The sequence below is a fragment of the Bidens hawaiensis genome, unplaced genomic scaffold, assembly GCF_021521415.1.
Source record: "Bidens hawaiensis isolate Kalapana, Puna unplaced genomic scaffold, B.hawaiensis_p1.1 tig00003462_1, whole genome shotgun sequence".
NCBI lineage: Eukaryota > Viridiplantae > Streptophyta > Magnoliopsida > Asterales > Asteraceae > Bidens > Bidens hawaiensis.
The window spans coordinates 60,672-81,467 of NW_027491192.1; the positions used below are offsets into that span (position 1 = coordinate 60,672).

General features: G+C 39.2%; 1 protein-coding gene, 1 long non-coding RNA gene and 1 pseudogene across 3 annotated transcripts; 1 reads left to right on the forward strand and 2 right to left on the reverse strand.

Moving 5' to 3' along the window:
• The first annotated feature begins 3,553 nt into the window (after nt 1–3,553).
• On the forward strand, nt 3,554–6,721 carry LOC143623413 (dnaJ protein P58IPK homolog). Its single transcript, XM_077094329.1, has 8 exons — nt 3,554–3,823; nt 4,766–4,931; nt 5,024–5,225; nt 5,307–5,561; nt 5,646–5,858; nt 5,941–6,021; nt 6,106–6,324; nt 6,402–6,721. Exons 1-8 carry the CDS (start codon nt 3,697–3,699, stop codon nt 6,612–6,614), a joined length of 1,476 nt encoding a protein of 491 aa, XP_076950444.1. The 5' UTR covers nt 3,554–3,696; the 3' UTR covers nt 6,615–6,721.
• LOC143623422 (uncharacterized) lies at nt 6,606–9,396 on the reverse strand (annotated as a pseudogene). Its single transcript, XR_013151891.1, has 6 exons — nt 9,357–9,396; nt 7,796–8,022; nt 7,652–7,723; nt 7,483–7,573; nt 7,314–7,393; nt 6,606–7,179 (listed from the first exon to the last, which is right to left on the reverse strand). The product of XR_013151891.1 is annotated as an uncharacterized LOC143623422 (transcript).
• Nucleotides 9,397–17,884: 8,488 nt separating this feature from the next.
• On the reverse strand, nt 17,885–19,459 carry LOC143623415 (uncharacterized). The gene is made up of 3 exons (XR_013151890.1): nt 19,155–19,459; nt 18,058–18,555; nt 17,885–17,975 (listed from the first exon to the last, which is right to left on the reverse strand). It is a non-coding gene; the product is annotated as an uncharacterized LOC143623415 (long non-coding RNA).
• Between the last annotated feature and the right edge of the window lie 1,337 nt (nt 19,460–20,796).

Consider the following 20,796-nt stretch of genomic DNA (forward strand, 5'->3'; position numbering starts at 1 on the left):
CGTGATCCGTCGCAACTGATTCAGATCTGCTGCCGTCGCCGTGATCCGTCGCACAAGATTCAGATCTGCTGCCGTCACCGTGATACGTGTCTTCTCCGGTGCCGGAGGAGGATAATGAGGATGTGGGAGCCGGATCTCAAATTTTTGAAGAAGACAACCAGTTTGATCACTCATTTTAAAGGGACTGGCCGGAATTTTTGATGACTGCAACTGAAGCAATTGTCGAGAACATGATAGAGGTTGAAGAGGATGTGGGAGGGCTGCTCATGTTTGGATGTGGGTTTATGCCCACCAAATGTTTGGTTAAACGCCTTATTAATTTTTTTTTCCTTTTTCTTTCTGGCTTTATATGGAATTAATAAAAAAAATTAAAAAACCAAAAAGTGTAATTGTGACTGGGCGCCACGTGGCGCATAACGCCTGGGGGTGGGGCTTTATGACTACACCCTGTTTTTGTATAAAACCTGTTTCGGTCAAAAATTAATAAAGTAATTTTTGATCAAATTAGTGCGTGAGGTGGAGTGCTTGATCAAAAATAGGGTAAACACAATGATTTGATCACGAGGGAAAAAAACCCTTGATTATGATAACCCTTTTTTCGGTCAAGAATTAACAACGTAATCTTTAGTTGAATTGCTTCGGTCAAAGATTAAGAACGTAATCTTTGGTCGAATGAACACTTGATTATTATAATCCCCGGCACAAAAAACCCCCGGACGGTGAAAACTATCACCGTCAGTTATATTAATAATAAAATCGGTGATTACAAATTGTGGAGCTGATAAGTGATCGTAAACTATGTGTTACAGTGTATGCTAGTAGCTAGGTGAGTGAAGGTGTGTTTTCTAATTATATTATCATCTCATATTTATAATAAAAGGTTACAACTGTTATCCCGGGAAATCCGCCCTTGTCTTTAATAAAAACGATTATTGCTTTAATCTCGTGGTTTAATGGCTTTAAATGCGAAGTTATGTCTTGGACTTGGTCTCTTAGCTGTTACTTTCACGTCTTTGACCGATTCTTTAAGGAGTCACTTGTCAAACGTAGTCCCATCTGCGAAATAACTTCAAATACTCGAGGATCATACAACAGTTAATAATTATCGGGGATATCGAATATTGAAAACCTGTTAGTAAATCCAGGATCCTTAAACATAGAAATGATTCCTGACAATAATAGAGTTCTTCCACGTGCTAATATTAACTATAAGTGCGAGATTTCAGCTTACAGTCAATATTTGACCGTTAACCATTAATTGGCCTTTACTCCTAACGGTTATAACACATTCGACGCGTTTTCTTCAACCACCAACCGTGTATTTCGCATGGACTAATTCAACAATTAATACCTGCAATTATAAATCAACACCAAGAGAGAAATATCAATTTATTAGTATTAATACTCAGGATACTAAACTTATTCGAGAATCCTGAACATATTCGGGATCCTGAGCATAGATCCGACTATAAAATTTGGGTCCTAACAAAACCATAACTTTAACTGGGCGCCACGTGTCGTATAACGCCTGGAGATGGAGCTTTATGACTACACATGGTCTAAAAGATTATGAAATCTTGTTATGTTTACAAATTACAGAAGTTTCGTCCATTTATCACTTTAACCATTTGAGAAATCTTTTGATAATTCTTAAGATTCTTTTAACTAATTTTAAGCTAAAGATGCTTTGATATGTAAGGGTACCTAATAAAAAAAAAACTATCCTTGAAGGGATATTCCTAAAATACGAGTTACTACATAAATGTTCACTGTGTCCTCACTTTCTCCTCTCAATATCCCGCTATAAATTTTTATTGAAAAATGTAGTTATATTTGAAATCAAGCATTTCTTAGTGTCGTAATTATACTGACTTGAACCAAATTCTAGAACCGACCAAACAACATAGATAACAATGCCAATACTATCAGGACCGGTATTCATTTTTATGATTTTTGATTGATGTAAAACACGTGTTAATATTCTTAGTATTTACTTTCTTTTTATTTATTTTTTGAATGTGAGGGGCGGAAGGGATGAAAAATATTATCATTTCCATGGTTTATGATGGCCTAAGAATAGAATTGGAAGATTAATAAAAGCCTAACATGACAATCAAAAATGAAAAAGAAATAGTTAAAGATTGAAGGGAAGTGAAAGATTGCACTCACCTCAAATAAGTTAATAAAAGTTCGTCATCGCCTTCCTAGCGACCACACAAACCACTCTGACATGGTTAATATAATGACCATCGTCGTCCCATCACCAACATGCCACTGTCGTCACAATCGCAAGCACCATCTCTCATACAACCACATCCACCACTGTTATCATCAAACTCGTCATTATTTAGACACCGTCACTTCCTGTTACACAAACAACGACTGACTATATGAATCATACTATTATATTTCTTATATATATTATATACTACCATTCAACTGGTTTAAATTATCTATACTATATATAATACACCAAACAAGGGCAAATTAAGACACCCATTTTTAAGTAATTTACAACACTTAAAGCATGAGATACATGTGTTACTAATGGTAAACATGTCTTTTAAACACATTCCATTCAACTTACAAGTTTGGTCCCTCATCTTTAACTTTTTAATTTAACTTGTAAACTAACTTCCCACCCATGATTTTTAAACGACTATAGCCTCTTCAAACGTTAATATTTTTATAAACAAATTGCACCATAAAAACGAGCATTTTATTCTCTTTAATTTGGATATGATATTGTTGGAATTTTTTTTTTCATTTTAAATAAATTAATATGTTACGTAAGGGTGTTTAGTGTCGATTTTGATGGTTTTTAAGTTAAACTTGTGAGTCCAGCCGTTAATACTGATTTTTTGTCGTCCACAACCAAACTCAACCATTGAAAGTTGAAACTGAATCGTTACTAACGGTCTGGTTCCAGTTTGGTTTCACAGTTTAAACTTTAATAATAAATTTAGTTTAAAATAAATAATAATTTAAATGTACCATCAATTTTAACTAAAAATCAACATAATATGATACTTGAGATTATCATAAATAAAAAAATGATAATTTTAGTCACATAAATGGTAAATATTAATGAAAGATATAGGACGTGAAATAATAGCAACAAAGATTACAAAAGGAATCATACTGCAATTAGGTTAATTTACAGTCTTTTCTGGTTTCATATGGCCGGTTGCCGATATAAACCGCGAACCAACCTTTCACTACGTTTTGAAAATTTTGAAACCGACCAACAAACCAAAAGTAAAAAAGAAAACGAAAAAAGAAGTCAAAGCAATGACCGATTTAAACGATTTCAAGGTTTTAACCGAATCATAAACACTTATATTTGTACGTGATTAGCATGTTCAAACACCCACTGCATCGCGCGGGCACCTGTCTAATAAGATAAATATATGTAAAAGGTTTTATAAAACAAATAAACGTGTGTGTAAGTATTTTGATATATATTTATTTTTATATAAGTCAACTGATATAACAAATAGAGTTAAAACTTGTTACGCTTTTTAAGCTGACGTTACTGCAGGCTGTGCCAATGGATTGCAACATGAAGTACACGTGTAAGTCAGTAATTGGGCAGAATCACGTGGAATGACACTTTAATCCCCCACAAAATCCTGTACATAATTATTTATTATCCCCCGCGTACTAGGTTCAAACAAACAGACAGACAACAATACGATGATGAAGCTAGTCTGGTCAGGTATGGATGTGGTCGCATGGAGAGGCTTCGTATACACTATGGTCATACTAAACTTTGTCTTTGCTTGTCAACTCCTTCTGCTTCAACCCCTCGTTTCTGCCCAAGGTACGTCATGACCGACTGAAACTTATTAGGTTTATTTTTAATGTTAATGTAGTAAGTATTATGGGGAATGATAATTTGATTTTGTTTGCTGTCAAATCGAGTGTAACGAACCGGCCTGGACGAGATCTTGTTCATGTTCATCCGTTAAGCTTTTGTCGGACAAACGGACGGTTCATGAACACTTTACCCTACGAAATTCCGTTTCTGTGTTTGTTCGTTAAGGAATTGAGCTTGTTCGTGTCCGTTTAATAATGTTGTAAACGGACACGGGCACAAACAGACGTAACTGGACGCTATTGGACAAAAATGAAAGTAAACAAAAACAAACTAACATATATTAATTTGAGAATAATAATCACTAAATCACCAAAAAAATCAGTAAGTACAGTACATAATAAAAAAATAAAAAAAGCTTAACATTATAGTCATAAACATAATTATATCAAGATGGTAATAGTAAAAATAAATAAATAAATAAATAAAAATAGTATTAGTAAAATTCTAATAAACGAGCATATATATGTAAACAAACGTAACCAGACATACATAAATGGATGTAACCAGACGAACGTTAACAACAAACCTTCAGAAACACATTACCGAACGTTCACGAACACAATTGAACGGACGCGGTCTCTGTTTGTGCTTGTTCGTTAAGCTTATCGAAAAAAATGTTTGTTCATGTTCGTTCATTTATTAAACGGACGAACATAACCGAACTTCCCGCCAAGCAATTAGCCAGTTGTTTGGTTCGCTTACAAGCCTAAGTGTAATGGAATGCAGTTCAGCTGATTAAAGGTTTTAATTACGTTTATAAAGTAAAAATATTAAGGCGTTTAGGTTCTAGGTGTTTTTCTAGTCTTAAACTTTAGTTAACATTGAAAAATTACTATTTAGCTTTTGACTGAAACTGCATTCTTTTGTATGTTAATGGTCATACAGATGGAAAATCCAGTGATACTACTGAATTGTTTCAAAGAGTTTCACATAGTATAAAGGTTAAACATTATAGCGAAGCAATCAATGATCTTAATGCTGCCATAGAAGCGGATCCATCACTTTCAGAAGCACATTGGCGCCGTGCTTCTGTTCTTCGCGAACTGTGCAGGTTCTGTTTTAACTTTTCAGTTAGTTATATAGCAGTTCAGATAGTTCCTAATTAGAAACTTATATGATTCAGGCGGTTTTTGGCTAATGTAGATATGAGGAAGCTGAGAGTAGTTACAAAAAGTTTCTTGAAATGAAACCGGGAAACTCGGTTGTTGAAAAGGAGCTTTCTCAATTGCATCAAGCACAAAGTGGCTTAGATACAGCCAGCAGCCTCTTTGACTCGGGCGATTATATAAAAGCTTTGGATTATATAGATAAAGTGGTTCTTGTTTTTTCTCCTGCATGCTCACAGGTACTATATGTCACATTCTAACTATTTATATTTTGTATGTTTCTAACTATTTATATGTTGTATGTTATGTTTAAACTGCAGGCTAAGATACTAAAAGTGAGGTTATTAATAGCTGCTAAGGATTATGCAGAGGCGACTGCAGAAGCGGGATTCATACTTAAAGAAGATGAGGATAATTTAGATGCATTGCTGCTTCGTGGGCGTGCTTATTATTATTTAGCTGATCATGATGTTGCTACTAGGCATTACCAGAAAGGGCTCCGCCTCGATCCAGAACACGGTGAATTGAAGAAAGCATATTTTGCATGGAAGAATTTACTCAAAAAGAAAAAACTTGTAAATCCAACTACCGATTGAATTTTGTATGTCTCCTAGTCTTTGACTTTTTGTCTAGAAATCAAACTTTGACTTTTCTTGCAGGCGGAAGATAATGCAAAGAAGGGGAAACTGCGTGTTGCAGTGGAAGATTACAAGTCTGCCCTTGCTTTAGACCCCGATCACATGGCACATAATATGTATCTTCATCTCGGGTTATGCAAGCTTTTGGTTAGGCTTGGTAGTGGAAAAGATGCTATAAATGCTTGCACAGAAGTTCTCACCATCGATGAAGAACATACCGAAGCTTTAGTTCAGGTTTGTTAATGACACACATAATCATAATATTAAAAGGTGAAGTTTGAATGTTTATGTAACTTTTTGAATCCATTATTCTCAGAGGGGTGAGGCCAAATTGTTGACTGAAGATTGGGAAGGAGCTGTTGCAGATATTAAATCAGCTGCAGAAAAGTCGCCTCGGGTTTGTTTAGTTTAAACTCGGTTATATTATTAATGGAAGTTGTATATATGTGTTTGTAATTATTGAAATGGCATTTTTTTAAAGGATATGAGCATTCGGGAGTCACTTATGAAGGCAGAGAAAGCTTTGAAAATAAGTCAACGGAAAGATTGGTATAAGATTTTAGGTGTGTCGAAGACTTCAACGATATCTGAGATAAAACGAGCTTATAAAAAGCTAGCTTTGCAATGGCACCCGGATAAAAATGTGGATAATAGAGAAGAAGCAGAAAATAAATTCAGAGAAATAGCTGCTGCATATGAGGTATTTTCTTAACCCTTTTGAGTCAAACTGGTGACTTTTATTGGGTTGACCGTTGACCCGATTACTGTTGATTGCAGATCCTTGGAGATGATGACAAGCGTGCTAGATATGATCATGGTGAAGACATTGAAGGGGGCATGAATATGGGTGGTGGTGGATTTAACCCTTTTGGTGCAGGTGGTTTTGGTGGTGGTGGTGGTGGTGGTTTTACATTTCATTTTGAAGATGGTTTTCCGGGCGGTGGATTTGGCGGTTTTCCAGGCGGTGGATTTGGCGGTTTTCACATGTAACTTATGTGTTCTATACTTACATTGATCGGGAAATTAAACTTTCGGTTGCAGGAAATTAAACTTTCGATTACTTAATATGATCTTTAACATTCAAGAAAAGACCAAATTGCCCTCCTCTCTGTACAAAATCACAAACTCCATTGGACCAAAACTCAAGATTTCATTAGCATAAACCATTAACAGGATTCTATACAATCTTAGTTTTGGTTGTAACTCGTAACTAAGCAACCATGGATACAAGAGTTTTAACAAATAAACCGCACAATACCCGTTATGATCTGGATTGTTGACTCGCCTCTTGGGTTTGACCTCCTTGCAGATCAGATTCAGTTTGGGGTCTGTGACTGGAGTCTGCAGGTTGATGTGGCTGAATTACCTCTATTGAACCTCCTTGTTGTCGAGCCTCTGAGGACTCTTGTCGTTCTGTTTCTGGGGTCCCACCATGTTGGTTTCGCCAATTGTCCCTCAGTTTCAAAATTTCATAAATAATCGAAGTGAAGCACATTGCACCGCCGAAGCCAGCAAAGGTTGCAAGCAAAACTGATAGCACCCCAGTCACATTAAGCTGTAAAATTTTCACGCAGAGTCTCGGTTTTCAGTGAGTTTGACTTCCAAAGTCAAACATGGACTGTTACACACACTATATGACTATATGTCATATTTCAAGATAAAATTCACATCAAAATTTTAACCATTTACCTTTGAATAGAAAACATGCGCGAAACCAACCACTAGAGCGAACTGAACGGTTGCATAAATCCACGCATACCGTCTCTTCACTGAACATAAATTTGAAGAAAAATGGTCAAATCTATAATTGGTAGAATAGATTAATAATATCGCTATCAAAACTGGGATGAAAAGATACCCATTGTTGTTGATGTCATTGATGCAAGAAGACCCAATATGCAAGAAAAAGGCAAAGATATTGCAATTGCACCAGAACCCATTTTATCCACCTGTCACACGCATACAAACAACGTAAGTGATGTTGCTAAACTTTAAAAAGATTTAAACTTTTAACATTCTTGACATACCAAAAGTTGCTCCAAGAAACAAAAGTATGCGAGCATGCTAACGATCACAAGAACGGGTATATCCTGCCATACCTTGATCACAAAAACAACAACAATAATAAATAAGATCAAGTCTACAAGAATAAAATGTGTTTTCTGTTAAACACGTTACCTGTATCTAGGACCGTCTAAATGATGCATAGCTCCATTTCTTCGGCTTTGAGACCTCTGAATTTTTAAAAGAGTAACCGGCAAATTCTTGACTTCTTGCTTGCAAACCTCACAAGTTTTGTTACCTTTAATGCTAAACCACTTTATGGCACATTCTTGGTGGGCCAGGGCTAACTCTCCTTTACAATCACACTCCAATTTAAGTGTATCATCACACTCCGCTTTAGGAAGAAAGGTAAGCTTGCTCCTCGATATGTTGGACCATTTAAGATTCTCGCGCGCGTAGGAAAAGTTGCCTACAGACTTGACCTGCCGCCCGCGCTCAGTAATGTGCATCCAACGTTCCATGTATCCAATCTCAAGAAGTGTTTAGCTGACGAGAACCTTCACATTCCACTTGATGAAGTTCAAGTTGATGAATCTATGCATTTCGTTGAGAAGCCTGTTGAGATTATGGATCGCGAGGTTAAGCAAACCAAGCGCAGTCGTATCCCTATTGTTAAAGTTCGCTGGGAGTCCAAGCGCGGAGCCGAGTTTACATGGGAAAGGGAAGATCAAATGAAGATCAAGTACCCGCACCTGTTCTCTGCGCAACCTACTTCGAGATAAATTTCGGGACGAAATTTCTTAAAGTAGGGGAGACTGTGACATCTGCCCCGATCCGACCCGACCCAGGTACCCGTTTCCCTTATCCGATCTCTTTCTTTTATGATTTAATATTTATTTATACTTATACTTTACTTTTAATAATAATATATTTTCCTTCCCGCCTCTCTCTCTCTTTCTTTCCGCCGTCCCGTCCCTCTTCCTTCTCTCTTTCCGCCTTCTTTTCCCTCTTGTCGCCGTCCCGCCCTTACGCCTTGTTTCCCTCTTTTTCTTCTAACTCTTTGCTTGTCCTTTGTTCCTTCCCGCCTAAGGTTGTCTGCGCAGCTCCACGCGCCAGACCCCTTACAAGGAATCCTGCGTGAAGACCACCTGTTACAGCGATACGCGAGACGAACTCTTCTCGCAGCGCGCTAAGAATTGTAATTCTTCTCGCAGCGCGCTAAGAACGGTAGTTCTTCCCGCGACGCGCTAAGGATTTGTAGTTCTTCTCGCAGCGCGCTAAGAATCGTAGTTCATCCCTCGACGCGCGAAGAATTATAGTTCTTCCCGCGGCGCGCTAGGAATTTTAGTTCCTCCCGCGGCGCGCTAAGAAATGTGATTCTTCCCGCGGCGCGCTTAGAAATGTAGTTCTTTCCGCGACGAGTTAAGGTTGGTTCTGTCTGCCTTCGCGCTCGCGCTCTCTTGACCTTCTGTGTCTGCCTTCGCGCTCGAGCCTTCTCGCGCTAAACCCTTTTGAGTTTTCTTCTGTTGAATCTAGCCGTTTGCTTTTGTGTTGTCTTATCTTTTGTGCTGTTGACCTAATCTGCTTTATGTCTGAAAAGCCACATTTGGCGCAGCATGCGCACCAACCCCATTGGTTGGCAGAAAAAGTGACTGACATTATCTTTGGAAATCTGCTTTTTCCATGCTTTGACCAGTACCTTTATCTGATCCGCCCATGCCTTTTTACTGATCCCTGTCAGCCATTTTCTCTTTTTCCCTGCTGCCATATCTTTTGATATCTTTTGCTTTTGGAATCTTTTGCTTTTTGAGATCTTTTCCCCTTTTCTAGGGATTGTGTCTCCTAGGGTTTCCCTATAAATAATAGTATTATTTTTCCTAACACTACACACACAAGCACTTAATCTCTCCTGTTCTCCTTGCTCTCTCTGCCGCCTCCCTCTCTGCCTCCGTCTTCCTCCCTGTTCTGTCCTGCTTTTCCGGTAATATATATATTATATATAATAATTTACTTATTAATTATGCTAACTTATATCAAGACTTAAAACAAATCATTAAAACAATAATCTTATTTATAGGTTAACTTGTGCTTGTTTAAAGTTGGTTCTTGCTTTATCTTACACCGCATCGTTTATCAAGTGAGTAATCTCGTACCTAATCCCTTTTTGCTTTTAATGTTTTGGGATGTTCATGTGTTCGTACAAACTTAGAGTCTTAAACTTGTTTATGAACTTTAGTCGCGCAGTATCCCATGTGTTGAGGACGTTTACTTGGCTGTTTATTTGTATGTGTGTATCATTAACCGCTTTGTTCGGCCTATTCCGAAGTTTTCATGGATCCATTAGATGAACACGGGAGACCTATCGTTTACGGTTTTTCTTTGTTTACACTTGCACAGATGTTTTCTCGTTTTTGTGCTCAATTGGGAGCACGGATTGAACTATGAACTATGAGCTATGATCTATTTAGGCTTGATCACAATCTGATTGCACCCTTGTTAAACACCAGACTTACACGTGTTGCGCGCAGATTTATTGTTATCTATGTATTGTATTAAACTTGATTTCTCACCAACACGCAAGTGTTTGACGTTTATTTTAACACATGTTCAGGTTTGCAGTAGCTGTTTTGGAGCTTGTGGACACGTAGGAAGTTTTCTTTATTTTGGACCTAGATTAAAATGTATCAAGACAAGTTTTTGCTGTTCGAATATTATGATTTATAATATATTGATTTATGATGATTTATGTTATCTGTGTTTACTCTGCGCGTGCGCGAATGAATGTATTTATTAAATATTGACACCCAATAGTGTCACGAGTAATGAAACAATATGTGGCGCCCCGATGTATAATCCGCCTTTGGTCGGGGTGTTACAGATTGGTATCAGAGCTCGTTGACTTTAGGATAGGTGGTTAGACGTAACGGCCTAGAATACCTAAGAGTCCCTTCTCGCGCATGAGAGAAATCTCATGTTTGCGCGCTTATTGTTATTTACTCGTTATTTATGAATATGCTCGCGCTTGCGCAGTATATGATTTTATGTTTTATTCCGCGATATTTCGATTTTTGTTGAATTTCGATTTTTATTGATTTTTCTTACATATTCGTTTGTTGGGTTTGAAAATCCGAAAAGTCATGGTGATACATGAATAGTTGATTTTCAATTTCCATTTACGATTATGTTCTGAGGTTGGAGACTTGAAAAGTCATGGTGATACATGAATTGTCAACCTCCAATACTCATTTTCTTGTATATTTTATATTGAAGATTGAAAAGTCATGGTGATACATGAATCGTCAATCTCCAATACTTGTTTGCTCGTATATTTTAAATTGGGAATTCGGAAAGTCATGGTGATACATGAATTGTCGATTCTTGATTCGAAATTGTTACCTTTATTAAGTCTGCATTTAGGGTCATTTATTTTACTTTAACTTTTGACAGTAACTAACTTCGCGAAACCAAGCTTTTCGAGGTTATACTTTGCGCTAAAACCAAGATATTAACAAAAATTAAAACTTTTATAGAATGCCTCCGCTATCAGCTCGCCATCTCAAGAAGAAAGAAGCCGCGCGCAGACGTTCGCTGCAACGTTCCCAGGAAATGGCCGCCGCAATAGCCCAAGCTTTGAGCCAAAACAATACCAACACCTCTGGTTACAACATTAAGTCCTTTAACGCGGGTAACCCTCCAAAGTTCACAGGTCTTGAAGGAGCCACCGTGATGCTCCAGTGGCTTGAGAAAATAGAAAACACTTTCCTCCACACCCAATGCCCCTCAGACAGACGAACCCTATATGCTTCCAGTGTCCTGGAATCTAGAGCGCTTACATGGTGGAATGGAGTAGCTCATGCGCGTGGCGCAGAAACTGCTTCCAACATGCTCTGGGAGGAATTCAAGGAAATTCTGACGCGAGAATTCTGCCCTCCCAACGAAGTTAAGCGCCTGGAGGAGGAATTTTGGAATCTTAAGCAATACAGCGGTGAAGCGCGCGAGTACGCGACGCGCTTCCATGAACTAAGCCTGCTTGTCCCTCACCTTGTTACCCCTTCCCGCCGAGCCATAGAGAAATTCCTTGGGGGTCTCCCCATGGAAATTCAAGATTCTGTATGGGCCAGAAACCCAGTAACCCTCTCTGACGCCATTGAGTTGGCCGCTGTGCTCAGCGACAACCATGTCAGAGCAGGAACCCTGTTCCTGCGGGGAGCTGAGAAAACCAAACCCACCAAGACTGCCCCTGAACCAACAGAAACCAAACCAGAACCCTCAAACCGTAACAACCTCAAGCGCAGGCGCAAAGCCTATGCGCTTACCAACTCGCCCATTGTCCAGCAACCCATTTATCAACCTCCAGTTTACGCGCCTAACCCACTGTCAACCTACCCAACACCTCCTGTAGTCCATAACTATGCCTTAACCAACCCCGCACTCCCTGCCCCGCCACTTAAGAAACCTTACACAGGAAATCAACCCTTTTGCCCAACCTGTAGACTTCACCACCCAACCCAAACCCCGTGTCGACAATGCAACCGATGTGGCCGCGTTGGTCACTCTGCCGAATACTGTAGAGTCCCTCCCGCCAACCCAATTGCGCAAACACCACCAGTCTACCCGCAGAACCCACAACCAACCTACCAAAACCCACGACCCAGGTCGTGCTATAACTGCGGTGATCCCAGTCATTTCCGGAACGCGTGCCCGAGACTACAAGTGCAAATCACACAAGCGAATCCGGTGAACCAGATTTCGAACCAAGTAACGCGCGGACGAGCTTTTAACATAACCGCGCACCAAGCGCAAGCGAATAATGACGTAGTTAATGGTACATTTTTGCTTAACGGATTTTATGCTTCTGTACTTTTTGATACTGGCGCCGATCGAAGTTTTATCTCTCGCGCCTTCGAGCAGAAGCTTGCGCGACCGCGCAACGATTTAAAAGAGAATTTTTCAGTTGAATTGGCTAATGGCGAAACTGTTTTAATTAACTCTGTGATTAAAAATTGCACACTTAACCTTAACGAAGACGATTTTCTGATCGACCTCATCCCCATGCCTCTTGGGAGCTTTGATGTTATTATTGGTATGGACTGGCTTACGCATAATCGCGCCGAAGTTATTTGCGCCAAGAAGTTGATTCGCATTCCTCGAGAAAATGGTGATCTTCACATCTACGGCGAAAAACCCTCCCGCGGTCTTAAGCTTATGTCTTGCGCCGAAGCCCGAAGACTCATGCGAAAAAGGTGTATTGCATTCTTAGCTCATGTGGTTAAACCTGCTGAAGAAAAGAAGCTTCGCGATATCCCTGTTGTGCGTGATTTTCCTGAAGTTTTTCCTGATGATCTTCCTGGTATCCCTCCCGCTCGTGAAGTCGGGTTCCGTATTGATCTTGTCCCTGGTGCTTCCCCCGTAGCTAAATCTCCTTATCGTCTTGCACCCGCTGAAATGCAAGAATTGGCAAGCCAACTTCAAGAGTTGACTGCTAAAGGATTCATTCGCCCTAGCTCTTCGCCCTGGGGTGCTCCGGTGTTGTTCGTTAAAAAGAAAGATGGATCGTTTCGCATGTGTATTGATTACCGCGAGTTGAACAAACTCACCATTAAAAACCGGTATCCCTTACCGCGTATTGACGACCTCTTTGATCAACTCCAAGGTGCCTCTTGTTTCTCGAAGATTGATCTCCGCTCTGGCTATCACCAGTTGCGCATTCGCGATGAAGATGTTCCGAAGACTGCTTTTCGAACTCGTTATGGCCATTTTGAATTCTTGGTCATGTCCTTCGGTTTAACCAACGCACCCGCCGTTTTCATGGATCTAATGAATCGGGTGTGTAGGCCTTTCTTGGATAAATTCGTGATTGTGTTTATCGATGACGTTCTGATTTATTCTAAGACCAAGGCCGAGCATGAGCAACATCTTCGGTTGGTGTTGCAAAAGCTTAGAACCGAGCAGCTCTTTGCCAAGCTCTCCAAGTGTGAATTCTGGTCTGATGAAGTACAGTTTCTTGGCCATGTTGTGAACAAGATGGGTATTCATGTCGACCCATCCAAAATTGAAGCAATCAAGAACTGGATTACGCCGACCACTCCTTCTGAGATCCGTTCCTTTCTGGGCTTAGCTGGTTATTACCGGCGCTTCATTTCGAACTTCTCAAAGATCGCATTGCCTTTAACAGCTCTAACGCACAAAGGTAAACCGTATATTTGGGGCTTGAAGCAAGAAGAAGCCTTTCTAACGCTCAAGCGTTTGTTGTGTGAAGCTCCTGTCCTTGCGCTACCTGAGGGTAATGATGATTTTGTCGTGTACTGCGATGCCTCTAACCAAGGTCTCGGTTGTGTTCTTATGCAACGAGGCAAGGTTATCGCTTACGCATCAAGTCAACTTAAGGTTCACGAAAAGAATTATACAACTCACGACCTCGAACTTGGTGCAGTTGTTTTTGCCTTGAAGATCTGGAGACACTACCTTTATGGTACTAAGTGTATCCTCTACACTGACCATAAAAGCCTTCAGCATATCTTTGATCAGAAGGAACTTAACATGAGGCAACGCCGGTGGAACGAACTCATCAGCGATTACGATTGTGAGATCCGGTATCATCCTGGTAAGGCTAATGTGGTAGCCGATGCGCTCAGCCGAAAACCCAGCCAGCTTAACTGTATTTTGCCGCGCACGCAGCTTCACTTCGCGCCGATCCAAAGCAACCTTGAATCGCGTATTCGTGACGCGCAGCGCGCATCCATCAGTAATGGTAACCTTCGCGCCGAGTTAGCGTGTGGCGCGGAAGCGCACTTTGTCCCTAATCTGAGTGGAATTCTCTGCTATCTTAATCGCATCTGGATTCCCTGTGATGAGAATCTTCGCGCTGATATCCTGAGTGAAGCGCATAAATCTCGGTATTCCGTTCATCCTGGCGCTGATAAGATGTACAAGGATTTGCGCATTACTTATTGGTGGCCCGGTATGAAAAAGGATATTGCTGTGTTTGTAGCTAGATGCCTGACTTGCTCTAAGGTAAAAGCTGAACACCAACGCCCATCTGGTTTGCTCGAACAACCAGAAATTCCTACGTGGAAATGGGAAAGTATAGCGATGGACTTTATTACCAAGTTACCTTTGACAGCTAGCAAACATGATAGCATTTGGGTAATAGTGGATCGTTTGACTAAGTCTGCTCACTTTCTGCCCATTCGTGAAAACTACCGTGTTGAGCAACTCGCGCAGCTTTATGTCAAGGAAATTGTCTGCCGCCATGGTACTCCTTTGAGCATCATATCCGATCGCGATGGCCGTTTTATATCTCGCTTTTGGAAATCTCTCCAATCTGCGCTAGGAACTCGCTTGGACATGAGTACGGCATATCATCCTCAGACTGACGGTCAGTCTGAGCGAACTATTCAAACTCTTGAGGATATGCTCCGATCTTGTGTTCTTGATTTTGGAGGTAATTGGGATTCACACCTGCCTTTGATTGAGTTCTCTTATAATAACAGCTATCATTCCAGTATCGGTATGGCCCCATTTGAAGCACTTTACGGTCGTAAGTGCCGCTCCCCGATTTGTTGGAGCGAAGTGGGAGAAGTTCAAATCACAGGACCCGAACTTGTTCAAGAGACAACCGATAAAATCGCCAAGATCCGTGATCATCTGCTGACTGCCAGAAGCCGACAGAAGAGTTACGCAGATCGTAGGCGGAAGCCTCTCGAATTTCAAGTTGGTGATCTTGTCCTCCTCAAAGTGTCGCCCTGGAAGGGTGTTGTCCGCTTTGGGAAGAAAGGTAAGCTTGCTCCTCGATATGTTGGACCATTTAAGATTCTCGCGCGCGTAGGAAAAGTTGCCTACAGACTTGACCTGCCGCCCGCGCTCAGTAATGTGCATCCAACGTTCCATGTATCCAATCTCAAGAAGTGTTTAGCTGACGAGAACCTTCACATTCCACTTGATGAAGTTCAAGTTGATGAATCTATGCATTTCGTTGAGAAGCCTGTTGAGATTATGGATCGCGAGGTTAAGCAAACCAAGCGCAGTCGTATCCCTATTGTTAAAGTTCGCTGGGAGTCCAAGCGCGGAGCCGAGTTTACATGGGAAAGGGAAGATCAAATGAAGATCAAGTACCCGCACATGTTCTCTGCGCAACCTACTTCGAGATAAATTTCGGGACGAAATTTCTTAAAGTAGGGGAGACTGTGACATCTGCCCCGATCCGACCCGACCCAGGTACCCGTTTCCCTTATCCGATCTCTTTCTTTTATGATTTAATATTTATTTATACTTATACTTTACTTTTAATAATAATATATTTTCCTTCCCGCCTCTCTCTCTCTTTCTTTCCGCCGTCCCGTCCCTCTTCCTTCTCTCTTTCCGCCTTCTTTTCCCTCTTGTCGCCGTCCCGCCCTTACGCCTTGTTTCCCTCTTTTTCTTCTAACTCTTTGCTTGTCCTTTGTTCCTTCCCGCCTAAGGTTGTCTGCGCAGCTCCACGCGCCAGACCCCTTACAAGGAATCCTGCGTGAAGACCACCTGTTACAGCGATACGCGAGACGAACTCTTCTCGCAGCGCGCTAAGAATTGTAATTCTTCTCGCAGCGCGCTAAGAACGGTAGTTCTTCCCGCGTCGCGCTAAGGATTTGTAGTTCTTCTCGCAGCGCGCTAAGAATCGTAGTTCATCCCTCGACGCGCGAAGAATTATAGTTCTTCCCGCGGCGCGCTAGGAATTTTAGTTCCTCCCGCGGCGCGCTAAGAAATGTGATTCTTCCCGCGGCGCGCTTAGAAATGTAGTTCTTTCCGCGACGAGTTAAGGTTGGTTCTGTCTGCCTTCGCGCTCGCGCTCTCTTGACCTTCTGTGTCTGCCTTCGCGCTCGAGCCTTCTCGCGCTAAACCCTTTTGAGTTTTCTTCTGTTGAATCTAGCCGTTTGCTTTTGTGTTGTCTTATCTTTTGTGCTGTTGACCTAATCTGCTTTATGTCTGAAAAGCCACTTTTGGCGCAGCATGCGCACCAACCCCATTGGTTGGCAGAAAAAGTGACTGACATTATCTTTGGAAATCTGCTTTTTCCATGCTTTGACCAGTACCTTTATCTGATCCGCCCATGCCTTTTTACTGATCCCTGTCAGCCATTTTCTCTTTTTCCCTGCTGCCATATCTTTTGATATCTTTTGCTTTTGGAATCTTTTGCTTTTTGAGATCTTTTCCCCTTTTCTAGGGATTGTGTCTCCTAGGGTTTCCCTATAAATAATAGTATTATTTTTCCTAACACTACACACACAAGCACTTAATCTCTCCTGTTCTCCTTGCTCTCTCTGCCGCCTCCCTCTCTGCCTCCGTCTTCCTCCCTGTTCTGTCCTGCTTTTCCGGTAATATATATATTATATATAATAATTTACTTATTAATTATGCTAACTTATATCAAGACTTAAAACAAATCATTAAAACAATAATCTTATTTATAGGTTAACTTGTGCTTGTTTAAAGTTGGTTCTTGCTTTATCTTACACCGCATCGTTTATCAAGTGAGTAATCTCGTACCTAATCCCTTTTTGCTTTTAATGTTTTGGGATGTTCATGTGTTCGTACAAACTTAGAGTCTTAAACTTGTTTATGAACTTTAGTCGCGCAGTATCCCATGTGTTGAGGACGTTTACTTGGCTGTTTATTTGTATGTGTGTATCATTAACCGCTTTGTTCGGCCTATTCCGAAGTTTTCATGGATCCATTAGATGAACACGGGAGACCTATCGTTTACGGTTTTTCTTTGTTTACACTTGCACAGATGTTTTCTCGTTTTTGTGCTCAATTGGGAGCACGGATTGAACTATGAACTATGAGCTATGATCTATTTAGGCTTGATCACAATCTGATTGCACCCTTGTTAAACACCAGACTTACACGTGTTGCGCGCAGATTTATTGTTATCTATGTATTGTATTAAACTTGATTTCTCACCAACACGCAAGTGTTTGACGTTTATTTTAACACATGTTCAGGTTTGCAGTAGCTGTTTTGGAGCTTGTGGACACGTAGGAAGTTTTCTTTATTTTGGACCTAGATTAAAATGTATCAAGACAAGTTTTTGCTGTTCGAATATTATGATTTATAATATATTGATTTATGATGATTTATGTTATCTGTGTTTACTCTGCGCGTGCGCGAATGAATGTATTTATTAAATATTGACACCCAATAGTGTCACGAGTAATGAAACAATATGTGGCGCCCCGATGTATAATCCGCCTTTGGTCGGGGTGTTACACTAAACATACCACCGAAAGTCTCTATCTGATTTATGTTTACGTCTTTAATCAAATCAGGAACGGAATGTGAATGATACATGGGCCGTTGGATCCAACCTTTCTGTAACAAATTAATATTATTAAAATTTAAAACATATAACTAACTTATTATTAACTAATAAAAGTTGAAGTGATGTACTTACTTCAATGGTGTTTCTTCCATGCACCGACTCGGGAATCGAATGAGCGATAGGAGTAACCGGTAACGATGATGTTCTTTTTGATTTGGATGAAAATAGCTTTGTAAAAGATAATGTTCTAGACATTTTAGCATTACTTTTAATATCTGATGGTGAGCCACCAAGGGCTAAGATTGCAGCCTTTTCGATCTCTGCATTTCGGTTTTTAAACTTGAAACTTAATCTTGGAATTAGGCTTTTGATGGATGGTTTGCCTCTGGTCGATAAGGGACTTGATGACGATTCATTAAATTTGGGATAAACGTATGTCGGGCTAGGTAAAGGCGAAAAATTTACTCGTTTTGGAGTTTGTTGTGGTGTTAACGGCGTGTTTAGCCTATCGAATGTTCTTTCTGGTATCTCCAAGACCAGGTGTTGTGGCTTTGAGTGTTGACTGGTAGTGTTGACTTCGGTTATTTCGGTTGTTGTGGTTACTTCACTTATTTCACTTGTTTCTCAGTCCTGAATATATGCCAATAATCAGATGAATTTGGAATATGAAAACCGAAGAGAATTGCGTTTTTGACAGTCAAAAGTCAACTGCATAAGCTTGTGTTTCTTGACAAAAAATTCATGGCTTAACCATAAAAGTTATGATTTTTTTGGTGTTTCCAGAAAAACCAAGTATTTAACAGCATCAAGAACACAAAGAAAATAACAAAAAGATGCTGCCTTTAAAGATTACTTTTTGATAAATCCTAAAACAACAAAAACCCAATTTCCAAGAAACATAAAACTTGCAACAACACAAATTTTCATGATCATAAACCAATATTTTTTAAAAAAAATAAAATCTTTACATTAATTTTGCAGAAAATCAGAAAAAAAACCCATAAATTAAAATCAACCACATATCATATAATTCCATTTCTAGGGTAATTTTGCAAAAAGTTTAAGAAAAAAAATCCCAGATCATATAATTCAATCACTAACCATAATTCACTCCATAATTTACATATAAAGGTACTATCTTTTTGAGTCAAAATTATAAATTTCAGAAGAAAACAAGATTGTATGATAATAATTACTCTGTGTGTGTGTGTTTTAATATTTAAAGATACCTTGTAAACCAGGGAAGCTGGAAGATCCACAGATATGTTACCAACACCTTCTGTATCAGTATTGACTTTCTCCATGGATGATGAATAATTAAGAGCTTGAATAGGTAAATGTTATATATAATATGTATAACAATAACAATAATGATAATACATGAAATGGGAAACCCTGTTAAACCCCCACGATAATATTAATCAAGAAATAGAGAGAGATGACAGTGACAATGAGAGTGGTGGTTGGATGGATAATTGTGAGCCACCAACAACACCCACCTCGTACCACGGCACAACACACCACACCACCTTAAAATTACTCATTAACAGTTTTGTTTTTGCTTTTATTGTGTTTGTTTTATACATCAAATCAAGACCACTTCTCATTTTATTATTTTAACTTTTTTTTAAATATTGTTTTGTTGCATATATGTTAAATGAAACCTTTTATTTCTTTAATTAGATGGTGTATTTTGTCTTTTAAAAGTTGACTTTATATGTTTTATACTTTAACTTGTTCTTTGGCAAAAGGCAAAAGATAATAAATTGTAGGTGGGAAAAAGGGGTAGCATATTTGTACGCCTTTTGGTTTTAAAATAACATACAAGTATTAATCATTGTTTTAAAATAACATACAAGTACTAATCATTAAATAAACAATGTTTTAAATTTTTAATAAGCAAAGTAATATTATTCGTAAAACTGAAAATTGACAGTTATTATAAAAGAAAATTGTGTCTAAATTGAAGTAACATGCTATAAAAGTCTCAAGTGGAGAACGTGTTGTGTGATAGTTTGTCATGTAGCCTATCATTTTCTTGAATTTAATGTTTGTAAATAATTTTATTGTCATTATTACAAATATTAGAAAAAAGGGACAAATATATACACAGCCCTCACATGTACATAAAGAGGTTGTGACTTGTGACACATACATACATATACTATCAAACACATGTAAACTCGACATACACACAACACTTCATACACTTACTCCACCAACCCCTTTACCCCATCATTACCATTGTTGACACTTGACACACTTCTTTATTTTCGTTACGTTTCTATTTTTAATTGAGATTTTTAATTTCTAGTTCTAATTAGTTAAGATGTCTTTGTTGGGTTTCTTTACAATTCTAAGTTGTGTATGATTCAATATGTATGAAATTATAGATGTGTGCGGTTTGATTTGTAGGTTTGTGTGACTATTACATTTTCTAGTGAGGTATATTATATGTGTGTTCTATATAGATATGTATGTTTGTCTATATTATTTGAATTTTATAGGTGTTATTTTATAGTGGTGACGTCAATGTTGCAATGGTAGAACATTTTAAGGTTGGTATTGATGATCGCTTAAACATCAATGCACCTGTTGCAATCATTTTACGTGATCAAAATACTCTCGTTGGTTATGGGGCAATCGTCGGCAACTTTGACATGGACCCTCCAGGGTTTGAGATGATCTTAAAGTAAGAATACAAATCATATGAATAATACATTAACTTAAAAAATGGATCACTTTCGATTTTAATCATATAATCATGTTATCAATGTTAGTGATTTGTGTTTTTAACATTGAACGTGTGGACTCCAATGGCCCGGACAATGATTTTCTTTTAATAAGTGCAATTTGACATAAGAATTTTAG

Coding starts and splice junctions, on each gene's coding strand:
- LOC143623413 (XM_077094329.1), top strand. CDS start 3,697: ATGATGAAGCTAGTCTGGTCAGGTATGGATGTGGTCGCATGGAGAGGC. Junction 5,226..5,306: donor TTTCTCCTGCATGCTCACAG/GTACTATATGTC, acceptor TTTAAACTGCAG/GCTAAGATACTAAAAGTGAG. Junction 5,859..5,940: donor ATACCGAAGCTTTAGTTCAG/GTTTGTTAATGA, acceptor CATTATTCTCAG/AGGGGTGAGGCCAAATTGTT.